The sequence below is a fragment of the Gorilla gorilla genome, chromosome 22 (assembly GCF_029281585.2).
Source record: "Gorilla gorilla gorilla isolate KB3781 chromosome 22, NHGRI_mGorGor1-v2.1_pri, whole genome shotgun sequence".
NCBI lineage: Eukaryota > Metazoa > Chordata > Mammalia > Primates > Hominidae > Gorilla > Gorilla gorilla.
Genome location: NC_073246.2, coordinates 41,383,988 through 41,409,826, shown reverse-complemented (window position 1 = coordinate 41,409,826; position 25,839 = coordinate 41,383,988). Strand labels below are relative to the sequence as shown.

General features: G+C 39.5%; 1 protein-coding gene across 4 annotated transcripts in view; it reads right to left on the bottom strand.

Annotated features, from left to right (window-relative positions):
• Positions 1–2,140: 2,140 nt before the first annotated feature.
• The window catches only part of SH3BGR (SH3 domain binding glutamate rich protein), a 69,204-nt gene continuing 45,505 nt past the window's right edge, over positions 2,141–25,839 (bottom strand). For 2 of the 4 annotated variants that reach the window (XM_031005144.2, XM_031005143.2), the window contains exons 4-7: positions 17,494–17,586; positions 8,393–8,422; positions 5,824–5,956; positions 2,141–2,556 (exon numbers count right to left, since the gene is read on the bottom strand). In XM_031005144.2, coding sequence (XP_030861004.2) covers positions 5,858–5,956; positions 8,393–8,422; positions 17,494–17,586 — 222 coding nt within the window. In that variant the 3' untranslated portion in view covers positions 2,141–2,556; positions 5,824–5,857. The remainder of the gene's footprint in view (positions 2,557–5,823; positions 5,957–8,392; positions 8,423–17,493; positions 17,587–25,839) is intronic. The other 2 variants (XM_055374055.1, XM_055374054.1) reach the window with 1 other exon arrangement.

Sequence of the window (25,839 nt, the reverse complement as noted above, 5' to 3'; positions counted from 1 at the left end):
TTTCAGTCCAAAGAAACGAGAGGGAGCCCAGGAGAGGAGAGTGGGGAAAGGAGAGTGTATTGTTCAGTGGCTGGAAAAAAAATACACTCAAATTTTTGTGTAGTTGCTTTTCTAATTAAAAAAAAAAAAAAGGAAAGAAAAGAAACAGTTCCTTTGCTGTTCAGGCCTCCTTTATACTATTAAACCAAGCTCTTTGAACTTCGATTCACTTCAGATCATCATGCAATTATTCCATTTCTCTGGTCTCTTTTGGTTTTTTTCCAAAATGATTTTCCTTATTCACTTGGGGTTTCCTTGTGAGTTATTCTTTTTTACAGATTCACAACGCTGCTTAGTTTCTAGAAGCTTCCTATATTGAAAAGCATTCAGATTTTTTAATCGTATTTTGATACCATACAGTCCATATCTGGGATTCTCCTCACTGTGCCACTGGATTGCTAACCATGGAAGGCTGAAGGGACAGCTGAAGCCAAAACTAGAAGAAAACTGATACCATCCATAGGGTACTATTGATCTAAGTGATTTTTGCATTTCAGTGATACTTTAAAGAAAATGAAACGGGAGCAAATACAAATACCCTTCTAAGATGTTAATGTTTCTGACTACAGGAAAACAATATAAGAAAAAATTAATTCAATTTAAATAAGTGGTCTGGGTTTTTATCTTTGCTTATTGTCAGCATAGACATTTATTTCCATTTTTAAAATATGAGAAATAGCAAGGTGGGCAGATCTCTTGAGGACAGGAGTTCCAGACCAGCCTGGCCAATATGGTGAAACCCTGTCTCTACTAAAAATACAAAAAGTAGCTGGGCGTAGTGGCACGTGCCTGTAATCACAGCTACTCAGGAGGCTAAGGCAGGAGAATTGCTTGAACCTGGGAGGCGGAGGTTGCAGTGAGCCGAGATCCTGCCACTGAACTCCAGCCTGGGCGATAGAGCAAGACTCTGTTTCAAAAAAAAAAAAAAGAGAGAGAAATAGGAGGAAAATTGGCACCTAACTAAATCTATCTCCATCCTACTCTGCCATGAAAGAGAGAAAAGTCAGCCCTGAGCAAGAAGAAGAAAGTTAAGGCCTATTTGTGTAGGGGGTTGTTGTAAAAATTATGCAAGCTTTTTAGATAGGACATAATTTAGTGCAATGAAATTAAAAGTAGAAATTAATTTTCAATTATATGAATTTCCATTTTACTGTGGTCTTTTACTTTTACCTTAAGCAAAGGGAGAAATGTTTTTAACACAGACTACTTCAATGATTGGAAACAAAATAACCTAATTCTATTCAAAATGCCTTTTTTTGTTACTAGGGTAACAAGAAAAGAGCCGTTTCCCAGAGTTCATGACAGCCACGAGACTTCTGCAACTGCAGAATACACTCTGAAATAACACCAACAGACTCTGCTGCAAAATTAGGAGGCAGACTCCAGAGGGGAAAGTTTATGCCACTCCAAGTTGAACTGCCATAATTAACATGAAATAGGAAAAGAGCACAGCAAGGAGATGAGCCCCTCTGACAATACAGGAGCAACATTTGCTGCAAAAACACAAGGAATCACACATAGGCAGGGAGGTAGCAGGGGTAATATCAAAATCTCACAAGGAAGAAAAAATATCTACAGTAAACTGAGGCAGGCAGGTGAGCAGAGAAATGCTATCAAACTTACCTGGTGTACAAGTCATTGGAGCTGGATCAGCTGTAGGTGAACACACACTCCTGGCCATCAGGAAGAAAAATTACAGGACCCGTCTCCACAGCCATGGCTACAAATCAATCAACAGCAGGAGAAACAGAAGCAGCCACTCCCTTCAGCTCAGAAACGTGTGAAGGGCACTGGGCTGCAAATTTCTGTCCTTAACATCATCCCTCCTTACCGTCATCCCCACACAAGTGGATAAAGTTACAGTTAGATAAGGCTTCAAAGATGATACGCACAACGTGTGTGTAATAAAATAAAATACGACGTAATGAGACAATCAATGCAATTGAAAACATGGACCAAATAATCAGTGCAATAAAAGACATCGATCCCAACGCAGACAGAAAAGTGCTGCTGAAGATTTAGACTTGGCAACAGACAGACGGAGTTCAGGCATATGCAAGCAGAGACTATAAATAATGAAATGATGCTCCTTGGGACAAGATATTTTTCTATTAATCTTTATTTATATGATGGTTCTCTGGAAAGCACTTCATTTTAAAACCTGTTTTGGAGATAAGTAGCATAAGGTGCATTTGAAGAAATACTATTGTATCACAGAGAACTTCCATGCCTTGAAATCATTTTTTTCAGAGTATTATTAATAAGATGGTCTAGCTATGCAGAGCAAAAAAGAAAAAAAAATCTTCAAAAGCCAAGACTGTCAGGCACATGAAGGTATGCATAAACTGTCTTCACATTTAATTTTGTATGATTCGGGAGATACCTCCATGTACATCTAACCAGGTCAGGCAGCCTAAGTCCTCAGTAACCCTGGGTGTGCCGGCTTCAAGCCAAAGTATTCTGTTGAGTTTGGTTTGTGGAGAGACATTTGAAATGTTGCTTCATAGCTTCCATTTTCTAAAAGAAAAGGCAAATATTAGGGAAAGACTGTAGAGAAAGACATAGAATGTTTACCACAATCTTCATCACTTAACATACAATAAAGGAAAGTGTTGCCTTTTATTCTATAAACCACTAGTCATCATTTGCTCCCCACTGAAAGGAAAGGGAATTTGTCTCATGGAAAACTAAGCTAGATTTATATCCTTTCTCTGCATAAACACATATCAAACACCATAAGGAAGACAACATCTCCAATTATAATTTCCCACTGTGTTTTCATGGAAAATAGGCTGAATTGACAGCTTGGTCCCAGAGGCGGAGCTCTAAATGGTTCATGGCTACACCAGAAGAAGGTATTAAGTGGCAAGCTTTGGGGAGGTAGAATCCAGTCTCATATTGGACATTATTTGCCCTGGGACTCAAACATCAATTTAGATTCTAGGTCAGACGTGGTGGTTCACGCCTGTAATTCCAACACTTTGGGAGGCCAAGGTGGGCAGAGCACTTGAGCCTAAGAGTTCAAGACCAGCCTAGGCAACGTGGTGAAACCCCATCTCTACAAAAAATACGAAAATTAGCCAGGCATAGTGGTGCGTGCCTGTAATCCCAGCGACTCAAGAAGCTGAGATGGGAGGATCACCTGAGACCAGGGAGGTCAAAGTGAGCCATGACCTCACCACTGCACTCCAGCCTGGGTGACAGAGTGAGACCCTGTCTCAAAAATAATAATAATAATAATAATAGATTCTGACTCCAACTTCAACTATGGGAAATGAGAATTCTTTCATAGTTCCATTCATTGCCTTGTTCTGTCTAAAATCGTCTTTTCAAATAAAATGCATGGATAATCTATGAGTTATGAGATGGGTTTGTTTTTGCAAGCCAAACAGTTTGCAGAATACCTGACTGCATCATCATGCCGCATTTTAAAGGTTATTGACTCTCTTCGGGAGTCAGTGGCTGGGATTTAGGGTGCTGCCTGGTTTACTCCTTCACTGTCAGACATTTGGACCTCACAACAGACTATTAGGGACTGGATTCCAAACTAGAACCCATCAGAGAAACAGGCAGAATGTGCTAGCCGCAACTGTAACTTGCCTTTTTTTCTTTCTTTTTTGGAAATGGCCTATAAAGAAGCCATCTGTCTACATTAAAGATTCTCTCTCGGCTGTGCCATTTCACATCCAATATTTCTTTATAATTATCACATTAAAACTGCACAATTTTTAAAGAACTTTCCAAGCTGAGTGAACAGACATGGATTTAAACAGGACCAATGAGTCTGTTACTGTGGGTTTTGCTTTGTTTTGTTTCTGGTATGAGGATAAATACAATCATATTTTCATTTTCTACCATTCTTCAGGTAGAATATCTTAAGCTTGCCAGTTTCCTTTTTTTCAAAAATGAGTCCCAACCCACTCCTTAGAAATGGAATTGTAACCAAGTGGCAAGCAGAGGGCTTTAAAGTAGAAGTCTGTGGGTCCAGAACATGAAAGAAACACCCCAGAGAGACATCAAATCGTGGGCTAGAATCACTTTCTCATTCAAGCAAATGAATGACAAAACCTTTATGGTCCAATAACAAAGTGTGATGGCCACCCTCACTAGCTCCAAGATGCTCTAAAAATAGATTAGGTGCTTTTTATATCAGCTTTTTTTTGTAAGTCTATTAAGAAGGGACATCCCTACTATTCAAATTGGACTTTGGTGCAAAGAGCATTGCTATTTGTCAGCCAATTTTTAAAGAGCACCAAAGATTTCTTCTTCCTTCTCCAAATAAACCCTTCTATCCACCCTTCTTTGTACATGCACCAATTCTTAACTGGAGACCTGCCTGGGGAACATGGTGAAGTCACTTTAGGTATCTTTGACAAGTCAGCTTTTGCTGCCTTGTAATTTTAAACTTCTATTGACGATGGAAAATAATTATGTAATTCTTACTGGTTTGATAAGTGTCTCTCTTTAGAGAATAATGAGTGCATATTCTATCATTATCTCCTGAGAGTAACAGCCCAAAAAGCCGTCTTAATTTTCAGTGGAGGCATCATATGGGAGATAAAAAGACTAAACTTTTTTAAATTTTTTAAAAAACGCTTATAGCTCCAGAGCAAAACCATGAGCAATGTTGCCCTAGAGAATAAACTACGGCCTCAAATTCAGTTGCAAAGCCAATCATATTAATAATAATACAACATGTACCTAGGTATTTGCCAAATATCAGGAAAAACCAGATATTTTTATAGCACTTAATGTCTTCTGTTTTGTTTTGTTTTGTTTTGTTTTGTTTTTGTTTTTGTTTTGGAGACAGAGTCTTGCTCTGTCACCCAGGCTGGAGTGCAGTGGTGCAATCTTGGCTCACTGCAACCTCCGCCTCCTGGGTTCAAGTGATTTTCAGGCTTCAGCCTCCCGAGTAGCTGGGACCGCAGGCATGAGCCACCCCGCCCGGCTAATGCACTTCATGTCTTTAGGGGTTTTCACACATGCTGTCCTATCTGTATGGCTCACAATATTTAAGCATTTGCCCATGTCCTCAAGATCCATTATCAGATTCTATTGTCTTATTAACACTTAATAAATGTTCACTAATATGTGGCACTTATCAAACTAGTAAGAATTACATAATTATTTTCCATCATCAAGGGAAGTTTAAAACCAGAAGGCAGCAAGAGCTTACTTGTCAAAGATACCTAAAGGGACTTCACCACGTTCCCCGGTGTTTCCAGAGGACCGTTCTGGTTAATAGAAACGGAAATGGAGTATCAAGCACTGACGACTAAACCCGTGGCAGCAATAATTTTCTTTCATGACTCAACACCAGCTTTGTGATTTTTAAGGTTATAATTTATTGCCATCATTCTGAACATCAGTAGTCACCCCCCTAAAGTTGTACATGTGGTTGGTGGAGGAGTTGAGGTTACAGAATGCTGGTAAAAGGACACTTGCTGTATCTTCTCTCAAACAAAGTTTATATAGAGGAAGAGGAGGAAGTAAATGCAAAACAAAACTCTTCCCTGCATCAAAGGTGCACTTTTTCCTAGAAATCCCATCAACCATAGCCTTCTGTGCCCTAGTGTGCAACAAACAGACCTAAGAAAGGTCAGCAGCCCCGCGGCTCTAGAAAGGAGCTTGACCCCGCCAGAAAGGTGTGCAGACCAGGGCTTTGGAAGGAGACAGACAGCCCTGAATTGGAATTCCCTTTCTCCTGTTACTAAGCAAAATGTGCTGCAGATAGCATACAGTACGGTAACTAGCAGCTTTTCCACCCCAGAATCCTGTAGCTACCTGGAGAAGTGGAAGAAATGAAGCGTGAAAAGACCTAGGAATCTTCGTCTTCTCCAGGCTCTTCTTCTCCTTCTGCAGTTTCCTCCTCCTCCTCGGCTTCCCCTTCCACACCCTCCATGGCTATTTCTTCCGTCTTATTTTAACAAAACTTATATTAGTATTAAGAAGCATAAGGGCCAAGGATACAGTGAGAAAAAGACTGTAAAATGCTGGACTAGAGGTCAAAGCCTCCCACACCCCACCACACAACACACAAACAAACACACACAACACACAAATACACACACCACACATGCCACACAAACACATGCCACACACACACCCCACACACATACCGCCCAAACACACACACGCCACGGAAACACACACGACACACAGCACACACACCCCCCCACACACCACCCAGACACACATCCATGCACACACACCACATACACACCACACACAAATACCAAACACCACATAGCACACACACACACCAGACCACACACCCCACACACCACATCACATATACCACAAATACACACACAATATACACATACACATCACACATACACATACATACCCTCCACACCATAACATACACACCATACCACACACATCACACACACACACACCAAACACACCACACACCATATACACCACACACAAATACACATACACCACACATACAACACACCACACATACCACACATACATACACACACATAAAAAAAATCATCCTTCTAAACACAGAGTCCTCAGTTTAGAATGGTGCTTTAGAATGATATGTTAATTCTAACAGGTTTTATAATCCCACCTAAGTGTACAGTCTCCACTCATATTAACAAACCATTCTCAGCAAATAACCTTTACAAATTCAGAAAGTATATATATATTATATATATATAATATATATAATATATATATGATATATATATTATATATAATATATATATGATATATATATTATATATAATATATATATGATATATATATTATATATATATTATATATATCATATATATATTATATATATTATATATATTATATATATATTATATATATTATATATATAATATATATATATTATATATATATAGTTAGAAGAATCAAATACAAAAAGAATCAGCAAATTGAATTTTGTCAGGATGAGCTGTTAAATGCACAAGTTGGTTACATTTTCTTGTAACAAGCTAATTTCTTGAAGCAAAAGTTATCAGCAACCTATATATATAATCTGGAATTTCTTCCAAATTAACAATATGTTTTTATCTTATTTTTAAAATTCTATTTTGAAGCTGGCCTAGCAAGAGAGAAACAAAAGAAATAATTATTGGAAAGATGTAAATATTGAGAAATCATGGTGTAGAATATACTAGAAATAATCTATAGGTCTAAGAAGAGGGGTTGGTTTGATATATTAACATTTAAAATGATGAAGCAGATCTATACTTACTACCTCCCCAAATATAGACACATTCCATGAAAAAAAAGGAGACTACAAGAGTATTCACCAAAAACTGATGGGGTGTGTGTGTGTGTGTGTGTGTGTGTGTGTAGCTACAGTGGTTATCTCTGGGTAATGAGGGTTAAAAGCTATGTTCATTTTCCTCTTCTATCTGTATTTTTTAAATTTTCTATAAAGATCATGAATTTTGTCATTTCAAAAGTTAACAAAAGTTTCTTTGGGGGGATTTCTTTTGACATTTGCGAGCCTTTTTAATGTTGATGACCTTGTGCTGAAACATCTAGACAATACACGTAACTTAGTAAATTATTCTCCCTACCCTTGTGTCCATAATTTTAAGTTAGTTCTCTAGCATTTTAAAGTGATTAATCCAGGCCCAGTGCAGTGGCTCACACCTGTAATCCCAGCACTTTGGGAGGCCGAGGTGGGTGGATCACTTGGGGTCAGGAGTTCGAGACCAGCCTGGCCAACATGGTGAAATCCCATCTCTACTAAAAATACAAAAATTAGCCAGGTGTGGTGACACGTGCCTGTAATTCCAGCTACTCAGAAGGCTGAGGCAGGAGAATCGCTTGAACCCAGGAAGCGGAGGTTGCAGTGAGCTGAGATCACACCACTGCACTCCAGCCTGGGCAAGAGAGTGAGACCCTGTCTCAAAAAAAAAAAAAAAACAATAAAAGTGATTAATTCAAAGATGTTCAAAAACATAAACATAGGTGGAATCCCTCCCTCAATGAAAACACCACTAACCACCATGCAGGATTCCTAAACCCAGTGCATTCAACAGGGTGGAAAAGGACGAGGAGCAGGCATCTCCAGCCAGTGCCCTGGCCTGGCCTGGCCTGGCGTCAGTGAGAAACCACGGAAGACACCTTCACCTGAGGGGGCTCCGAACAGAGTCCACAGCCAAGCCCCGTTTCTCTCTCCACCTCCCTCGGACAAACTTATCTCCAACTTACTTTCCTTCTCAGCAGGTTAAAGGAGGATTTTCTGGGTGTGTGAGTTGCATCGCTCTCTTATGTTATTAAGAACGTGCCTCAAGCTGCAATCCTCCCACCTAAAAGATGTTTTTATTAAGCAGATTAATTAAGCACAGCTGTTGAAGATGGTCGCCCGTACCTCTTCTGTGGCTGTCTCTCCTTCTTCTTCCTTACATCCATAAATCAAAATTAAAGAAAAAAACATAATTCAAGTAAGTTTAAAGTCAAATCTGAAAATCAAGCAAACTATAATAAAATACAAGCTAATCAAAATGAACAACACATTAGTTTATCCATAAAATAAGTAAATAGCAAAGATATGATAGCTGGGTGATCCCTACTTCTTTCATACATTATATTTCAAGCTCTTAAAATAACTGTGAGATTAAAGACCATTTCCCATCACTTGAACTCCTGAGAAAATGTAATTATTAATACTGCTTAGTAATACATTCAATTCTATTTCTAACGCATACCAAAGATTGATAGTGCTATCTAGCGAAATTCAGACCATATGCAAGCAATGTAAAAATTTGAACAAAAATGTCTTTTCTGACTTTATGCCCTTATAACTATGTCTTTACTTCAGGTTTGAACAAATTAATAAAAGTAGGTCAAAAACTTTTCCTCTATGAGAACAAAATGATAACATCTCTGAATCACAAAGTATTTTAAATACTGATTTCTGGGTAAAGAAAGAAACTTGCAAGGTAAGAGTGGGTGGGGTCACCCAAGGTTCAAATAGGTCTCTACTGTGCAAGCCACCAGCCCACTGGAATTTCTATTTCCCCCAGATCAAAGCAAAATAACCAGGTTACAGCTCCTAAAAACGCTCTAAGAAGAAAACAAAAGCTTTTCCATCCCTTCCCAGAATGGTCCGATAAACCTCCCTGAAGCCAGAGTGCCACAATTGCTTTAATTAAAGAGAGAGATGTGGTTCTCAAGAGCAGTCCCTAAAAATTCCTAATGCCTTACAATTCAGGCAGTGAGCTCAGGGAATCATGGACAGGGGGCACTGAAAGTGATCTTGCAGTCATATACATTCTCTACCCAGCACCGTGTTTATACAGATGAGGACACTGAGGCCACAGAGGGAAGTCATTTGCCAAAGTCAAAGGTCACAGGACAAGGAGTCAACACAATCAGGACTCACTGCAAGTCTACTGATTCCTAATTAAGTGTCCTTGTTACACTACCAGGCAGCCTCTCAAGATTAATAATGGAAAAATCAAAATCACAGAAGGTGGCAGAGTACAACAGCTCATGCCTGTAATCCCAGCTCTTTGGAAGGCTGAGATGGAAGGATCACTTGAGGCCTGGAGTTCAAGACCAGCCTGGGCAACATAGCAAGACGCCCCCATCTCTATGAAACATGTTAAAAATTAGCCAGGCATCCAGAGGCAGAGGCGGGAGGATCACTTGAGCCCAGAAGTTTGAGGCTGCTGTGAGCTATGATCGTGCCACTGCACTCCAGCCTGGGTGACAAAATAAGACCTTGTCTATAAAATAAAATTTTAAAAATCACAGAAGGTAGGCCGGGCACAGTGGCTCATGCCTGTAATCCCAGCACTTTGGGAGGCCAAGGCGGGCAGACCACCTGAGATCAGGAGTTTGAGACCAGCCTGACCAACATGGAGAAACCCCGTCTCTATTAAAAATATAAAATTAGCTGGACATGGTGGCGCATGCCTGTAATCCCAGCTACTCGGGAGGCTGAGGCAGGAGAATCGCTTGAACCCAGGAGGCGGAGGTTGCGGTGAGTCAAGATTGCACCACTGCACTCCAGCCTGAGCAACAAGAGCAAAACTCCATCTAAAATAAATAAATAAATAAATATCACAGAAGGCAAGTTATACAGCATCCAACACACTCCCACATCTCCTGGCCCAACCTCATGTTTTTAGCCATTTCCAGAACAATACCTTCCTATTTCTGAGACGGGCACTGAACTTGAAAGCCTGACAGTGCCAGCCAGGTCTGAATCAGGCCAAGAGGACTTTTTCAGCACTGCGAATCTTCAAACTAACCTTTACGTTAAATGCCACTGGTGACACCCCAAGTTTTGGTGCTCAAATAATGTGCAGGAGAAGAGTCTGGCACTTGTTGCAAAATCCAGGGGTTGCTTTCACAGCGACGTGTTGATCGTGCCTCTTTAATCCTGCCTAATCCTGCCCATGTCTCGCCCCTCCTCTGCCATGACCACCATCTTTGCTCACCGGGTTGCTGAAGGAAGCTCCTAAAGAGTGATTACCACCTCCTCTTTTCTTTCTCATCTCCAATCTGTACTCCAGACTGCAGCCAGAGAGATCGTTCCAAAAAGCACCCAACCTTACTGTACTACCCTCATCTTTAGAAACTTCCATCTCCTCAAGATACTCCATCCTCCTGATATGGTTTGGCTGTGTCCCCACCCAAATCTCACCTTGACTTGCAATCATCACCACGTGTCAAGGGTGGGGCCAGGTGGAGGTAACTGAATCAGGGGGGCGGGTTCCCCCATACTGTTCTTGTGGTAGTAAGTCTCACAAGATCTCATGGTTTTGTAAATGGGAGTTCCCCTGCACAAGCCCTCTTGTTTGCCACCATGTAAGACATGGCTTTGCTCCTCCTTCGCCTTCTGCCATGATTGTGAGGTCTCCCCCGCCATGTGGAACGGTGAGTCCATTAAACCTCTTTCCTTTATAAATTACCCAGTCTCGGGTATTTCTTTATTAGCAGCGTGAGAACAGACTGATACACCTCCTTAGAACAGTGAAAAGGCTGTCTGGCTCTGTGTACCCCTCTGGCCTCATCCCTCACCACTCTACTTCAGCCATTCTGAGTCACATGCAATTTTCTCACATTGGCCACACCTTCCAGGATATGCTCAAAACATTTCCAAGGAGACTTTCCTAACCCACAAGGCTGAGTTAAGGACCTTCTCACTTGCTCCCATAATCATCATTTACTTATCTGTCTCCCTCACTAGTCTGTGTGTTTGGGGGCATAACCTGTGTCTTATTCATTTTTGGATCTCTGGGAACTGTCTGGCCCCTCCAGGCCACTTTCTGGAACCAACAGGCAAGCTCAATAAATATGTGTTAGTGATTGGATAGAAGAACACATGAAATCTGTTAGTAACTCTTTGGATCTCAAAGAACTTTGATTTTCTTCTTCTTCACATAGGATCAGAATAAAATTCATTATATGTACCATAGAATTATTGATTATGTAGAGTTTTACATTCTTCTGAATCCAATTATTTTTATTAGTTATATTCAGCTGAAACAAATGAATTAACCAGATAAGGTCAACCGTAGAGCTAGCCTGGGGGACAGTAGGAAGTCTTATAGGAATGTAAGTCTCAACTTTTATAGTTAGCTAGCAACAACTATGGAGGAACCTAGCACTCTTTTTTTTGAGACGAAGTTTTGCTCTCGTTGCCCAGACTGGAGTGCAATGGCGCAATCTCAGCTCACTGCAACCTCTGCCTCCTGGGTTCAAGCTATTCTCCTGCCTCAGGCTCCCAAGGAGCTGGGATTACAGGCACCCGCTACCACACCCGGCTAATTTTTTGTATTTTTAGTAGAGATGGGGTTTCACCATGTTGGCCACGCTGGTTTCAAACTCCTGACCTTCAGGTGATTTGCCCGCTTCGGCCTCCCAAAGTGCTGGGAATACAGGTGTGAGACACCGCATCTGGCTCCTAGCACTCTTTATCAATATCTGAATTGACCTTAATTTCTTAAAAGATATGTTTAGCAGGTAAAGTGATTGCTCAGAGAATGCATAAAAATACTTAGCCTCAAAAGGATAAGTAAGCTTGGAAGAACTTTGGATATTACCATCACAAGCTTCCCCAGAACATAAGCTCTGTGGGGGCAGTGACTCTGTCATTTTCATTGCTCCCTCCACAGTCCCTGGAATCCTGCCTGGCAAGTGGCAGCACTCAATCTGCCCATAAAATGTTGAATGACTGCATTTATGTAATGCTACTCCAGCTCAGCTTCAAATCCCCCATAGAATGAGGTGGAATATATTAGTTTTAAAAATAATGGCTGGGTGTGGTGGCACATGCCTGTAAACCCAACACTTTAGGAGGCTGAGGAGGGAGGATCACTTGAGGCCAGGAGTTTGAGACCAGCCTGGTCAACAGAGCAAGACCCCATCTCTACAAAAAAATGTAAAAATTAGCTGGGTGTGGTGGCCTGTGCCTATAGTCCCAGCTACTCGGGAGGCTGACGTGGAAGAATCACTCGAGCCCACTATGATTATACCAATGCACTCCAGCCTGGGTGACAGAATGAGACTCTGTCTCTAAAAATAAATAAATAAAAATAATAATAATTAAGCTTCCAACCTTGGTTCATAGAATTATAAAATACTGGAATTAGGCAGATCCTTAAAAGTTATCTATGTAAAATGCTTGAATTGACTTTCACGGCTGGCAAGTAATTATAGGCACAAAAGCATTTTTTTAAGATAATTATAATCATCCGGTCAATTAAGCCAAGATCTCACATAATCACCATTTGAGGAAGCATACACCTTAAAGTAATTTCACCTTGTTTTTCAGAGAAAGCCAGAAGAGAGAAACCTCAGAAGTGGGAAGTCTTAGAACCTTCCACAGCAGCTATTTTTGTTGGAAACTTGGCCAGAAAAGCAGACTGCAGAGGTGGTGCGTGGCCAGAACTAAGGACAGGTGTCCGTGGTGGTGAGTGCCAGGCAGCATTCACTGGGAACAGGTGGCAGGCGTGGGAGACAGTGAAGGACTAGCCCAGCGTGACCTGCAAGGGCAGCCAGCCTCAGAGCGGCTAGAGATGAGAGGACAGAGGCAGAGTCCTCTCAAGCTGCAGGCACTCCAGGGACCCAGGCTGAGACCCGTGACTCCTCCCACAAACCTACATCAATGTTTGCCCCTTGAAACTTTTCTCAAGACTGCTATTGGAGGAAGCCAGAGAGGGGTGGTTACAGACCATAATCATGTTATCTGTCAAGCAAGGGCCTCATGACTTTCAGACAGGATGACTGGGTTCACAAAGCATACAATTTTAAATAATTGTACCTTGAACAAAAAACACAAACCAAACCCGCACAAGGTGCAATGTTTCCAGCATTTTCTAAAGCTCTCATGATGTCCCAGTCTGCAGTTCATTTCTTAGAGAATGCCCAGAAGCTGAGCTGACTTTCTGTTTTCCTCCTTTACTCCTGAGGCGCCGGTTCCTTAGCCCCTTACCCTCCCCTGGGTTATCAGGCCAGGCCCCATGAGGTCCCCTATTTTCTAAAGTTACAGGTAAGATCTTCCTAGGCATGAAGTCATGGTCTTTTCAGTGTTCACCCTCCTGACCTCCCAAGTCCTCCTGCCTCAATCCTTTATCAAGGACAGAATTTACATCTTGGCATCTTGTCTTTAAGAACCCTGGAAGTTGAGGAGGTGGTCAGGGGAAGTCCATATCATTAAAGAAGATAATAGTTTTTGTTTCCATTTCTGTTGATTTTTTTAATCAATGTCAAACATTAGGTAAATATTCCTCTCCATTAAATGGAATTGTATGAGTGCCTACAAGTGTGCGTTGAGTATGCACGTTTCATAGCAGAGATCAGATAAGCCTGTCCCTGACTTAGGCATTTACCTGGTTTATCACTCAACTGAACATTGCCAGGTGCTGGAGAGAGGTTTTTTTGCTCGTTTTGTGTTTTTACTGCACACATTACAATTGTTTTTAACACACAAATGAAGGCAGGTTTTTTTTTTTAAAAAGGTAAAAACTTGATATGGTTTGTCATCTAGTTAACAGAAATGCACCAATGCATTGCTTTTCTGGTTTCATGAAGGCTAGATGAGATGTCACCATTTGGGGAATTTGGGTGAAGGGCACACAAGACTCTTATTTTTGAAACTTCCTGTGAGTCTATAGTTATTTCAGAATAAAACGTTTAAAACTGTTTTTATTCCTTCTCATAATAAGTGTGGCTGAACGCCAGGATATGAATTGTGACTTGTTCTTTCTGCTACACAAAGCTGAGGGGGTAGAAGGGGTAGAGGGGTCAGAGTAAGAGTTATTTTATCTTCCCACAGGCGACCTATTTGTTCTGGCTTTCCACCCCTAAGGAAGAAAGTATAGACCTTGGTTTTCAAAACCTTAGGCTAATGGGGTGATAAAGCTAGGCGGTCCCTGAGGAAAAAAAAAGAGCTTGGAATTGGCAAGACGGAGGTGGCCAGACTGGGGAGGAAAGAAGGATTTTCCAGGAGGGGTACTGCCCAGGCCCTGCTCGTACACAGAAACAGAGCCAGGGACCGCTGGGGCATTTAAGTAACACAAGGCACTCTGTACAGGCAGCAGCATCCGCGGTCAGAAGGCCAGCCACTGTGAAACGCCAGTCTGTGTCCAGCCAGAACAGAGGGTCTGGCCCATGCCAAGGGACAGACAGCAGAAACACCACCACAGACAACCAGCACCCAATCCCTGCTCAGTCACCACTAACGACCCCAGGATGGCTGTGAGACCCTCAGGAGGACAGGGTCTTCAAAACACCCCACCCAGCTGGAAGCTCCTGCCAGCCATGAGGTGGGCACATGGAGCAGACAGGGGGAATTTAAAGCAATAAAGGAAGCTGACATTCCTTGCCCAGGAGTCTTAGGAACCAAATGTGGGCCCACGAATATTCTAAACTTTATATCCACCGCAGCGTGTCGGTTAATGAGGGAAGCCCAGGGGAGCACCTGTTTTAACCATAGCAAGCCAAGAGGAGCAAAAAGAAATAGCCTCAAGATGGTTTCAACGGAGCCAGGAGTTTGAAAGCCTTGGATTTATCTGAGGTGTCATACCTACATGAAACTACTAGGATGTGTCTCATACTTTCAAAATCAATGTTCAAAACACACAGAGCTCTCCCTTGTCTTTCTGATTCCCTATCAGCCTGTCTATGCCTGGGGTGCCCTGGAAGGAGAGATGCCTTTACAAATGGCCCACGATGTCCTCCCATTTCAGCAGTCTTTTTTTGAGACGGTCTTACTCTATTGCCCAGACTGGAGTGCAGTGGCACGATCTCAGCTCACTGCAACCTCTGCCTCCCGGGTTCAAGCGATCCTCCCACCTCAGCTTCCCAAATAGCTGGGATTACAGGCGTGCGCCATCACACCCAGCTAATTTTTGTATTTTTAGTAGAGACAGGGTTTTACCATGTTGGCCAGACTGATCTCAAACTCTTGACCTCAAGTGATCTGCCCACCTCTGCCTTCCAAAGTACAGGGATTATAGGCGTGAGCCATGCGCCCGGCCCCATCTCAGCTTTTAACAACAAACCAGAGACCGTCAAAACAAGCCAGTAGGTTCTTGAAGCACAAAATGCAAGCATTCTAAATATCTAAGTGGTGTTTGTCTCCTTCTTAAATTTTAAAATTCAGCCTATTTTCATATACACTCATAAGGGTTAATCATGTTTTTACAACATTTTTCATCTGTTTACTGACAATCACAGAGGGTTTTTCTAATTTAATTGAATTAAAGTAAATCAAAGAGCATGTGTTGGTTTTCAAACAGGAAGAAGTCAGAATCTGTCTTTCTGTAGGATAAATGGCATTAAAGAGTTGAAAAGTAAATTTGATAATATGATGTTAGTAATATATTCATATAAAATAAAAATATTTTTCACTTACAGTCATTTCTTCACCATAGCCCACACAAAAATAACAAAAAATGGTTTTTTAATTCCTACCAGGATTCACAAGATTATAATTGACTTTGTCAAAGGCTCACAATTTTAAAATGTAGTAGCAAAGAGAACGTCCAAGCTGGGTGATTCATCACTTCACAGAACTAACCCAGCCCAGTGGCTGAGAAGCTGAAGCAAAGCCCACCCTGGCTATAGGAGGCAGGATCTGATTATAAATATGCTACCTTCCTGCTGGTCTCACGGGAGAAAGGGGCTGGGGTGTAATGCTTTTCATCTTTGTCTCTATGTCTTAAAAGAAGCAAACTCAACTTCAAAGTATTCATCAATATGACTGTAAGGGTGCATTAGGCAACTCATGCAAAGTTCAAATTGTGAAACAGATTATGTTTTAATTACAAGATAATGAAATGGTCACTATATTTAATTTTTAAAGTATTGTTTCTGAATTACACAGGCTGCCATGAAACACCGTCTAACTTCTAGGTCAAGATTGAAGATTTTGTCTTTCTTTCTTTAAAACAAAAACTTCAGAGTTGTAATATCAACATTTTGAAATAGCAGTCTACTTCAAATATAAGTCTAAATATCAGGGAATTTCCTTCCCTAGCCCCTCCCAATTTAAGATCTTTGAGGTAAAGACAAATCGATGCCCAGCCCCACCCCCCTTTTTCCATAGCGTGGTGTGGGTCTCAGCCCCTTTCTAGCCACGTTCTATCTGGTGAATGAGGATCCAGCTCTCATAAAAGCTCCCACACCTCTCCCGGAATAAATAAATTAGCAAACCATCAGGGTTTGAAAAATAGTCTTTGCTACAACTGACCCAGTGGAGAAGCCCTCTAACATTCTCCTCTAAGGAGGCCCAGAACAATGCCTGCACCCCATTCCCAGCCCCACCAGGCTCCTTCCTTGGCGCCTAGTTTCCCAGCACATTTTCAGAACTCCGTGAAGAAGTGGCCCATCCCATCCCCTATTATGTCAGCTTGGCACTCACAGAACCACAGTGTCCCCCAACATTGCCCACTCCTTACCCTGCTGCTCCTGCCTGGGAACCCCTTTAGAATTAATCATGTGACTTCACCAGGATCTGCTATTTCCCTGATTGAACTTAAATTAACTGAGTGTCAATTTCCCTCCCCAAGGAGTCCTTTTTATCCTCAAGTTCCTGTTGTCTTCCGCCAGATATACTGCACTCCCTTAGCTCTATTTCCCCACTGGGCAGGGCTCCTGGGTGGGTGTAAGCTAGGAGTCTGTCATTAATCATGATCAAGCAGAAAGGTCCCTTGTTTATAAAGAGCATGCACCTAACCTAGCCATAACAACACCACAACAAATTCTCCAAGCCTTGTCCAGCCAGCTCCCTCCTGGTCTGGGTTCAGGCTCCTTTGTCTTCCCTTTAGCCCTTTCTGCACCAGGATTCCAGTGCTTAACACATCAGTAGAAATTACTTGCTTCCTCCCTGGCTAAACTCTCAGCTCCTTGCTCTCTTTCTGACTGCTTGTGCCCAGAGTCAAGTTGTACAAGCCCTGTAAAAGTCTCAAACAGCAGAGAATCCAGTCAAACTGCTGTGAAAAAGCGAAAACTCACATTCTTCTCCTGGGCTTCAGGGAGGTTGCCCGCATCTTCACTGCCCTCTTTTTGTGCCTCAGTTTCTCCACCTTCTTCAGCCTTCTCTGATCCCTGGTCATAAAGGAAACCCAGGATATGAGCTCAAAAACAGAAAAAAGAAAAAAAAAACAGGCCACATATGCTGTGGCTTTCTTATTTAGACACACAGTATATAAATGAAGCAAACATAGACTGGCCACTCATTAGGTCACTTAGCAACTAGAGCATAGGATCTCCAAACTCCAAAATGCCGACTGGGATAAGTCAAAGATTCAACCTATGTGCATTGCAGGGTAACAAACTGCCTAAGTGAGGAGTTTCAGTTCACCCACTTCAGGCTGATGAGGAGAAATTCGAAGAATTCTATCTTTACACAGTGTTTTCTATTGCTTGTATGGAGGGAGGCTTATAATTTTAGAGATTAAAAATTAAGAAGATAGATAAGGTAGAAAGATAAAGTAGACAGGTAAACATACATAGATGGATAAATGGATGGATGAATGGATGGATGGATAGATGGATGGATGGATGGATGAATGGATAATGTACAGAGACAGACAGACGGACGGAGGAATGGATGGATGGGCAAACAGATGGGTAGGCAGGCAGACAGACATAGATAAGATAGATAGATAGATAGATAGATAGATAGATAGATAGATAGATAGATAGATGATAGATAGGTGGATGGATGGATGATAATATGGTTAGGCTTTATGTCCCCACTCAAATCTCATCTTGAATTATAATCCCCAGAATGTCAATAATCCCCACATGTCAAGAGAGAGACCAGATGGAGGTAATTGAATCATGGGGCGGTTTCCTCCATGCTGTCCTCATGATGGTGAGTGAGTTCTCACAAGATCTAATGGTTTTATAAGGGGTTCTTCCCTCTTCGTTCAGCACTTCTCCTTCCTGCTGCCTTGTGAAGAAGGTGCCTTGCTTCCCCTTCACCTTCCACCATGACTGTAAGTTTCCTGAGGCTTCCCCAGCCATGCTGAACTGTGAGTCAATTAAACCTCTTTCCTTTATAAATTACCCAGTCTTGGGCAGTAATTAATTGCAGTATGAAAACAGACTAATACAGATGGATAGATACAGATGATAGATGATTGATTAGACAGATGAATAGATAATAGATAGATGATAGATGGATGGGTGGATGGATAGAGAGAGAGAGAGATTAGGACCAAGTAGACATTTTGAGGAAACGGGCATGGGGGTGATGGCTCGAGACACCAGCGTTTACCTCTGTGATGCTCAGTGCCTCTCCCACTACATCACCATTGGGAAGGGACGATGCTTCCTTGGGTGATTTTGTCACCCGCATTATGTAAAGTGAGAGTGTTTGAGAATTTTCTTAAGGATAATAGCTTGCATTTCAATGTCTTAACTATTCAAACTATATTTGTCTTCATCCTTAATCTTATCTTCACTAAGTAGGTAGGGCAGTCATTACCACCCACACTTCAGAGACAGGAAAATAAAGGCAGAAAATGTCACATTGTGAGTTAGGGGAAGGACTAGGTCTACACCTCCTCCCTGATGCTCTTTTAACTTACAAAATGGGTCCCAGCCTTTTAAAATATCAGGTTATTTTTATTACAGAGGCTCTGCAAGCTCATGGGAGCAAATTAAGCCACACACACACCCTCCAATCCCACCCTCCTGTGATAATCAGTATTAAAAATGTGATAGGGTACCTCTGCATCCTAATACATAAAAGCTATTTTAGGGGGGAATTGATTGTCATTTTTCTTTTATTTTTGTGGTTTTGAAACAGAAATGGGAACACAGTACGCACAACTTCATTTTTAGCTCAATGTACCATGGACATTTGTCCAGGTCAATTCATATGATTGATCCTATTGAATCATTCTTTTTAACATCTGCTTCATATTAAATATATGATAATTTATTCAAACATTTCCCAGTCAATGGGTGTTCCAAATATTTATATGTTTCTTCCACCACAAATAACACTGTACTAAACTGAATAAAATGGTGAGGCTATTCTTATTAGTTTTCAAAAAGGTGGCAGCAATTCATATCCCCACAGCGATATATGAATGTCTCCTTCTCCTTTATCCTCATAACCAGTGAAGATGATTGTTATTTCTAATGTTTACCAATATGTTGAGAAGAAAATAGAATTTCATTTTTGGTTTCACTTATACATTTATCATTATTGGAAATAAGGGCATATTTTTTATAAATTTTTAGCTATTTCTATTTCCTCTTCAAATAATTGTCTTGATATGTTTTGCCCATTTCATTTGATTTTTTTCTTTTTTGTAGACATTGCAGTGAATGCATTGCTCATTTTTACTTGAGTTGTTTGTGCTTTACTATAAATTTTTAGAGTATCTTTCTATATTAAAAATTTTAGTCCTTTGTCATGTGACAAATGTTTTCCTCCAGTCTACAGTTTTTACAGATTTTGTTGTATTTTTTTTAGCTTTTAGTCTTTTTATGGGCAAATTTATCTAACTTTTATTCTCTAAAATATACTTCTATTACTTTATATTGTTATTAATATCTAGAGCTTTAATCCATCTGGAATTTAATTTAGCATATAATGTAAAGTCGATGTCTACATTTGTTTTCTTCCAGATAGATGGCAAATTATGTCCATATTATATATAAATCATCATTTCCCATTACATTCAGATTATATATTTGTCATTTACTATAATATATATAAATTGATGTTTCTACACTATCCTATATATAAATACTGATACAATGAAAATAAAAATTAAAATATTTTATATAAACATATAAATATAAATATATTCTCAGATATACATATAAATACATGTATTAGTTCCAAGACCAATATACTGCTTTTATCACTGTAGCTTAGAGGACATATTTTAATATTTGGAAAGTCAAGTTGTTACACAAAGTATTTTTCAAAATTTTCTTGGCTCCTCTCAGACAATTATTATTCCAAATACATTTTAAGATAATGTTTCTTAGTTCCAAAAATTAAAAAATAGAATTTTGATTGAAATAGCACTAAACATTAATTTAGAAAATTTTCATTCCTTATTGTTAAATCATTCCATCCAGGAACACTGCAGGTTTATTTCTTCAGTATTTGTTAGTGCCCTTCAGAATAAAATTAAACTATGTTCTTCATAGAGGCCCTGTATGTTTCTTGATAAATTTATTCCTAAACATTTTACAGATTTTTATCACTACCATTAATGGGATACTTTTCCTTCTTACATTTTAACTTACTACTTATAATTATTGATGTAAACAAAACCTACAAATTTTTGTATATTTTTCTTTCATCTAGAAACTTAAGAAACCATCTTATCAATTCTAATGCATTTCACTGGAATTTTAAAGATTTTTAGGCATGCAATTATATCATATGCAAATAAAGATAATTTTTAAATTTTATCCATGTCTTATATACATAAGACTTATTACACGTTATTACATTATTACAATAACTACAGCTCCTAAAACAATGTTTAATAATATGGTGATGACAGGCATGCCTATCTTGCTTCTAATTTTAATAGAAATGCTTCAGTATTGCATGGTTCATTATGATACTTATAATTACCTTCTGATAAATGTATTTTATGTTTTATTTCTTTCTACTTATATTTTAATCCATTCTTAACTAGAAATATCTGATAAATTATATCAAATATCTTCTTGGCATTTATAGGTGCAATCATATGGTTTTTCTCCATTAATCAGTTCATGTAATGAATTATGGCAACTGAATAAATTGTTTGATGATGGTGAATTATCTTTAATTCACTTCTGAATATATTTTGCTAATATTTTATTTAGACTTTTCAGAAGGAGCATGATGGCTTACATCTGTAATCCCCAACACTTTGGAGGCCTAGGTGGGAGGATCACTTGAGGCCAAGAGTTCAAGACCAGCCTGTGCAACATAGCAAGATCCTTCCTCTACAAAAAAAAAAATTTTTATTAGCAAGGCATGGTGATGTATGCCCATAGTACCAGCTACTTGGGAGGCTAAGACAAGAGGACTGCTTGAGCCCAGGAGTCTGAAGCTGCAGTGAGACATGATTATGCCACTGCACTCCCACCTGGGTGACAGAGCAAGATCCTTACTCAAAAAAAAAAAAAAAAAAACAGAGACTTTTACCCTCTGATTCATAACTGAGATTGATATTGGTACAACTGAAAGTATCCTAAGTAATAGGACAGCTGCTACTAGAAACATAGAGTTTGCTGTTTGGGTCCAACAAAGTAAATGCCTGCTGAAACAAACACAATAGTCAATGTTTTTCAGAAGAATGTAACAAAATACAGAATCTCCACAACACAAGACTCACTACGTTCAAGATACCATCCAAAATACTTAACATACAAGGAACCAGGAAAATGTTACTCATTCTCAAGAGAAAAAAACAACCAGTGAAGACCAACACAGAAAAGACCTGGATGCTGGAATTCGCAGACAAGGATTTTAAAGCAGCTATTAAAACTATTCTCAAAGATGTAAAGGCAAACATGCTTGCAATGAACGAAACAACTGACATTCTCAATAGAAAAATAGAAATTATAAAAATCAAACAAGTGTAACATTTCAGAATTGAAAAATACAATATATGAAATAAAAAAATTACTAGACTGGATGCAGAATGAAAATGACAAAGATAAAAAATAAGGGAACTTAAAATAAACCAATAGAAATTATCCAATATGAAGATCAAAGAAAAACAAGACTGAAAAAATTTTAAGCCTTAGGGAAATGTGGAATAATAACAAAAGATTTAACATATATGTAATTAGATTGCCAGAAGGGGAAATGAAAACAAATGGAGCAGAAATAATATTTGAAAATATAATGTTTGAAAGTTTTCTAAATTTGGTAAATGATATAGATTCAAGACTCTCAGAAAACCCCAATAATAATAAGTACACAAAAAAACCATAGGTACGCATATCATAATCAAATGGCTGAAGACCAAAGATAAAATGAAAATCTTCAAAGCACCCAGAGAAAAATCATACACTATCTACAGGAAACAAGATCATGTCTCATCAGAAACTATGGAGATCAGAAGACAGAAGGGAAAAAAACACATCCAAGGTGTTGAAAGGAAAAAAACCTGTCAACTAAGAATTTTATATCCAGTGAAATATCCCTCAAGAATGAAAGCAAAGTAAAGACACTTCAGATAAAAGAAAAGTAAAGAACTTATTGCCAGCAGACCTGCACTATGAAACAATGCTAAAGGACTAAAGGAAGTTCTTTGGGCTGAAAGAAAATGGCACCAGATGGAAACTTCACTCTTCACAAGGCATCAGAAATGTAAAAGTCTGGGTAAGCACAAAAGATTACCTCCTACTTAAAAAAAAAAGAAAGAAAGAAAGAAGAAGAAGAAGACTGTTCAATGGGAATATTACATAGTAGAGTTAATGGTATATGGAAACGTGATACACATGATCGTATAGCATCCTAAAGGATGGGAAACAGTCAATGGATGCATATGATGGCAATGTTTCTACATATTACATGAAAGTGTTATAACATTAAGTCTAAGTAGACTGTGAGATGTTAAGAATATATGTTATACACCTAGAAAACCCTAAAGACTCCCCCAAAAAGCTCTTAGAACTAATAAAAGAATTCAGCAAAGTTGCCAGATATGAAATTAATGTACACAAATCAGTAGCTCTCCTATACACCAACAGTGACCAAGTGAGAATCAAATGAAGATCTCAACTACTTTTACAATAGCTGCAAAAAAATAAAATACTTAGGAATATACCTAACCAAGGAGGTGAAAGACCTCTACAAGGAAAATTACAAAACTGCTGAAATAAATCATAGATGACACAAACAAACGGAAATACATCCCATGCTCATGAATGGGTAGAATCAATATTATGAAAATGACCATACGGCCAAATGCAATCTACAGATTCAGTGCAATTCCCATCAAAATACCACCATCATTCCTCACAGAACTAGAAAAAACAATCCTAAAGTTCATATAAAAGAGCCCACATAGCCAAAGCAAGACTAAACAAAAAGAACAAATCTGGAGGCATCATGTTACCTGATTTCAAACTACAGTATAAGGCCATAGTCACCAAAACAGCATGGTACTGGTATAAAAATAGGCACATAGACCAATGAAACAGAATAGAGAACCCAGAAATAATCCCAAATACTTACAGCCAATGATCTTTGACAAAGCAAACAAAAACATAAAGTGGGGAAAGGACACTCTATTCAACAAATGGTGCTGGGATAATTGGCAAGCCACATGTAGGAGAATGACTGGATCCTCATCTCTCACCTTATACAAATATCAACTCAAGATGGATCATGGACTTAAATCTAAGACCTGAAACTATAAAAATTCTACAAGATAACATCAGAAAAACCCTTGTAGACACTGACTTAGGCAAGCATTTCATGACCAAGAACCCAAAAGCAATGCAATAAAAACAAAGATAAATAGCTGGGACTTAATTAAACTAAAGAGCTTTTGCACGGTAAAAGGAACAGTCAGCATAGTAAACAGACAACCCACAGAATGGAAGAAAATATTAACAATCTATATATCTGACAATGGACTAATATCCAGAGTCTACAATGAACTCAAATAAATTATCAAGAAAAAACATCCCATCAAAAAGTGGGCTAAGGACATGAATAGACAATTCTCAAAAGAAGATATACAAATGGCCAACAAACATATGCAAAAATGCTCAACATCACTAATGATCAGAGAAATGCAAACCAAAACCGCAATGTGATACCACCTTACTCCTGCAAGAATGGCCATAATCAAAAAATCAAAAAATATAGATGTTGGCGTGGATGCAGTGAACAGGGAACACTTCTACCCTGCTGGTGGAAATGTAAACTAGTACAGCCACTATGGAAAACAATATGGATATTTCTTTAAGAACTAAAAGTAGAACTACCATTTGATCCAGAAATCCCACTACTGGGTATCTACCCAGAGGAAAAGAAGTCATCATACAAAAAAGATACTTGCACACACATTTATGGCAGCACAATGCGCAATTGCCAAAATATGGAACCAACCCAAAAGCCCATCAATCAACAAGTGGATAAAGAAAATGTAGTGTGTGTGTATATATATATATATATATATACATACACTACACACACACACACACACACACACACACACAAGGCAAACTACTCAGCCATAAAAAGGAATTAATTAATGGCATTCGTAGCAACTTGGATGGAACTGGAGACTATTATTCTAAGTGAAGTAACTCAGAAATGGAAAACCAAACATCGTATGTTCTCACTCAAAAGTGGGAGCTAAACTATGAGGACGCAAAGGCATAAGAATGACACAATGGACTTTGGGGACTCGGGGGGAAAGGGTGGGAAGGGGGTGAAGGATAAAAGGCAACAAATAGGGTGCAGTGTACACTGCTTGGGTGATGGGTGCACCAAAATCTCACAAATCACCGCTAAAGAACTTACTTGTGTAACCAAATACCACCTGTCCCCCAAAAACCTATGGAAATAAAAAATTTAAAATATATATATATATTATAGCCACTAGAACAACCACTACCAAATAATGCCAAGAGGCATAGTTAAAAATACAATAGATAAGTTAAAAAGGAAGTCTAAAACACATTCATATAGCCCAAAAGAAAGCAAAAAAGCATAAAACAGAGGAATAAAAATGGGAGACCAGCTCCAGTCTGTGCCTCCAAAATGACAAATAAAAGAAGGAACAAACGTCATACCAAAAAGGGCCATGGCCACGTGTAGCCTATTTGCTGCACGAACTATACCTGATGTGTGCCCAAGAACAAGGCCATTAAGAAATTTGTCATTTGAAACACAGTGGAGGCCACAGCAGTCAGGGACATTTCTAAGCAAGCTTCTTTGACACCTATGTGCTTCCCAAGCTGGATATGAAGTTACATTACTGTGTGAGTTGTGCAGTTTATAATATTAAAGCAAAGTAGTGAGGAATCAATCTCGTGAAGCTTGCAAGGACCGAACACCTCCACCCCTATTTAGACCTGTGGGTGCTGCCCCATGACCCCCACCAAAGCCCATGTAAGGAGCTGAGGCCTTAAAGACTGAAGAAAAACTATTCTCTGGAGAAAAATAAAATGGAAATTGTATTTTTAAATAATAAAAATTGAAATGGGGCTGGGCGTGGTGGCTCACGTCTGTAATCCCAACACTTTGGGAGGCCGAGGAGGGTGGATTACTTGAGGTCAGGAGTTCAAGACCAGTCTGGCCAATGTGGTGAAACCCCCATCTCTACTAAAAATACAAAAACAGCCCAGTGTGGTGGCACC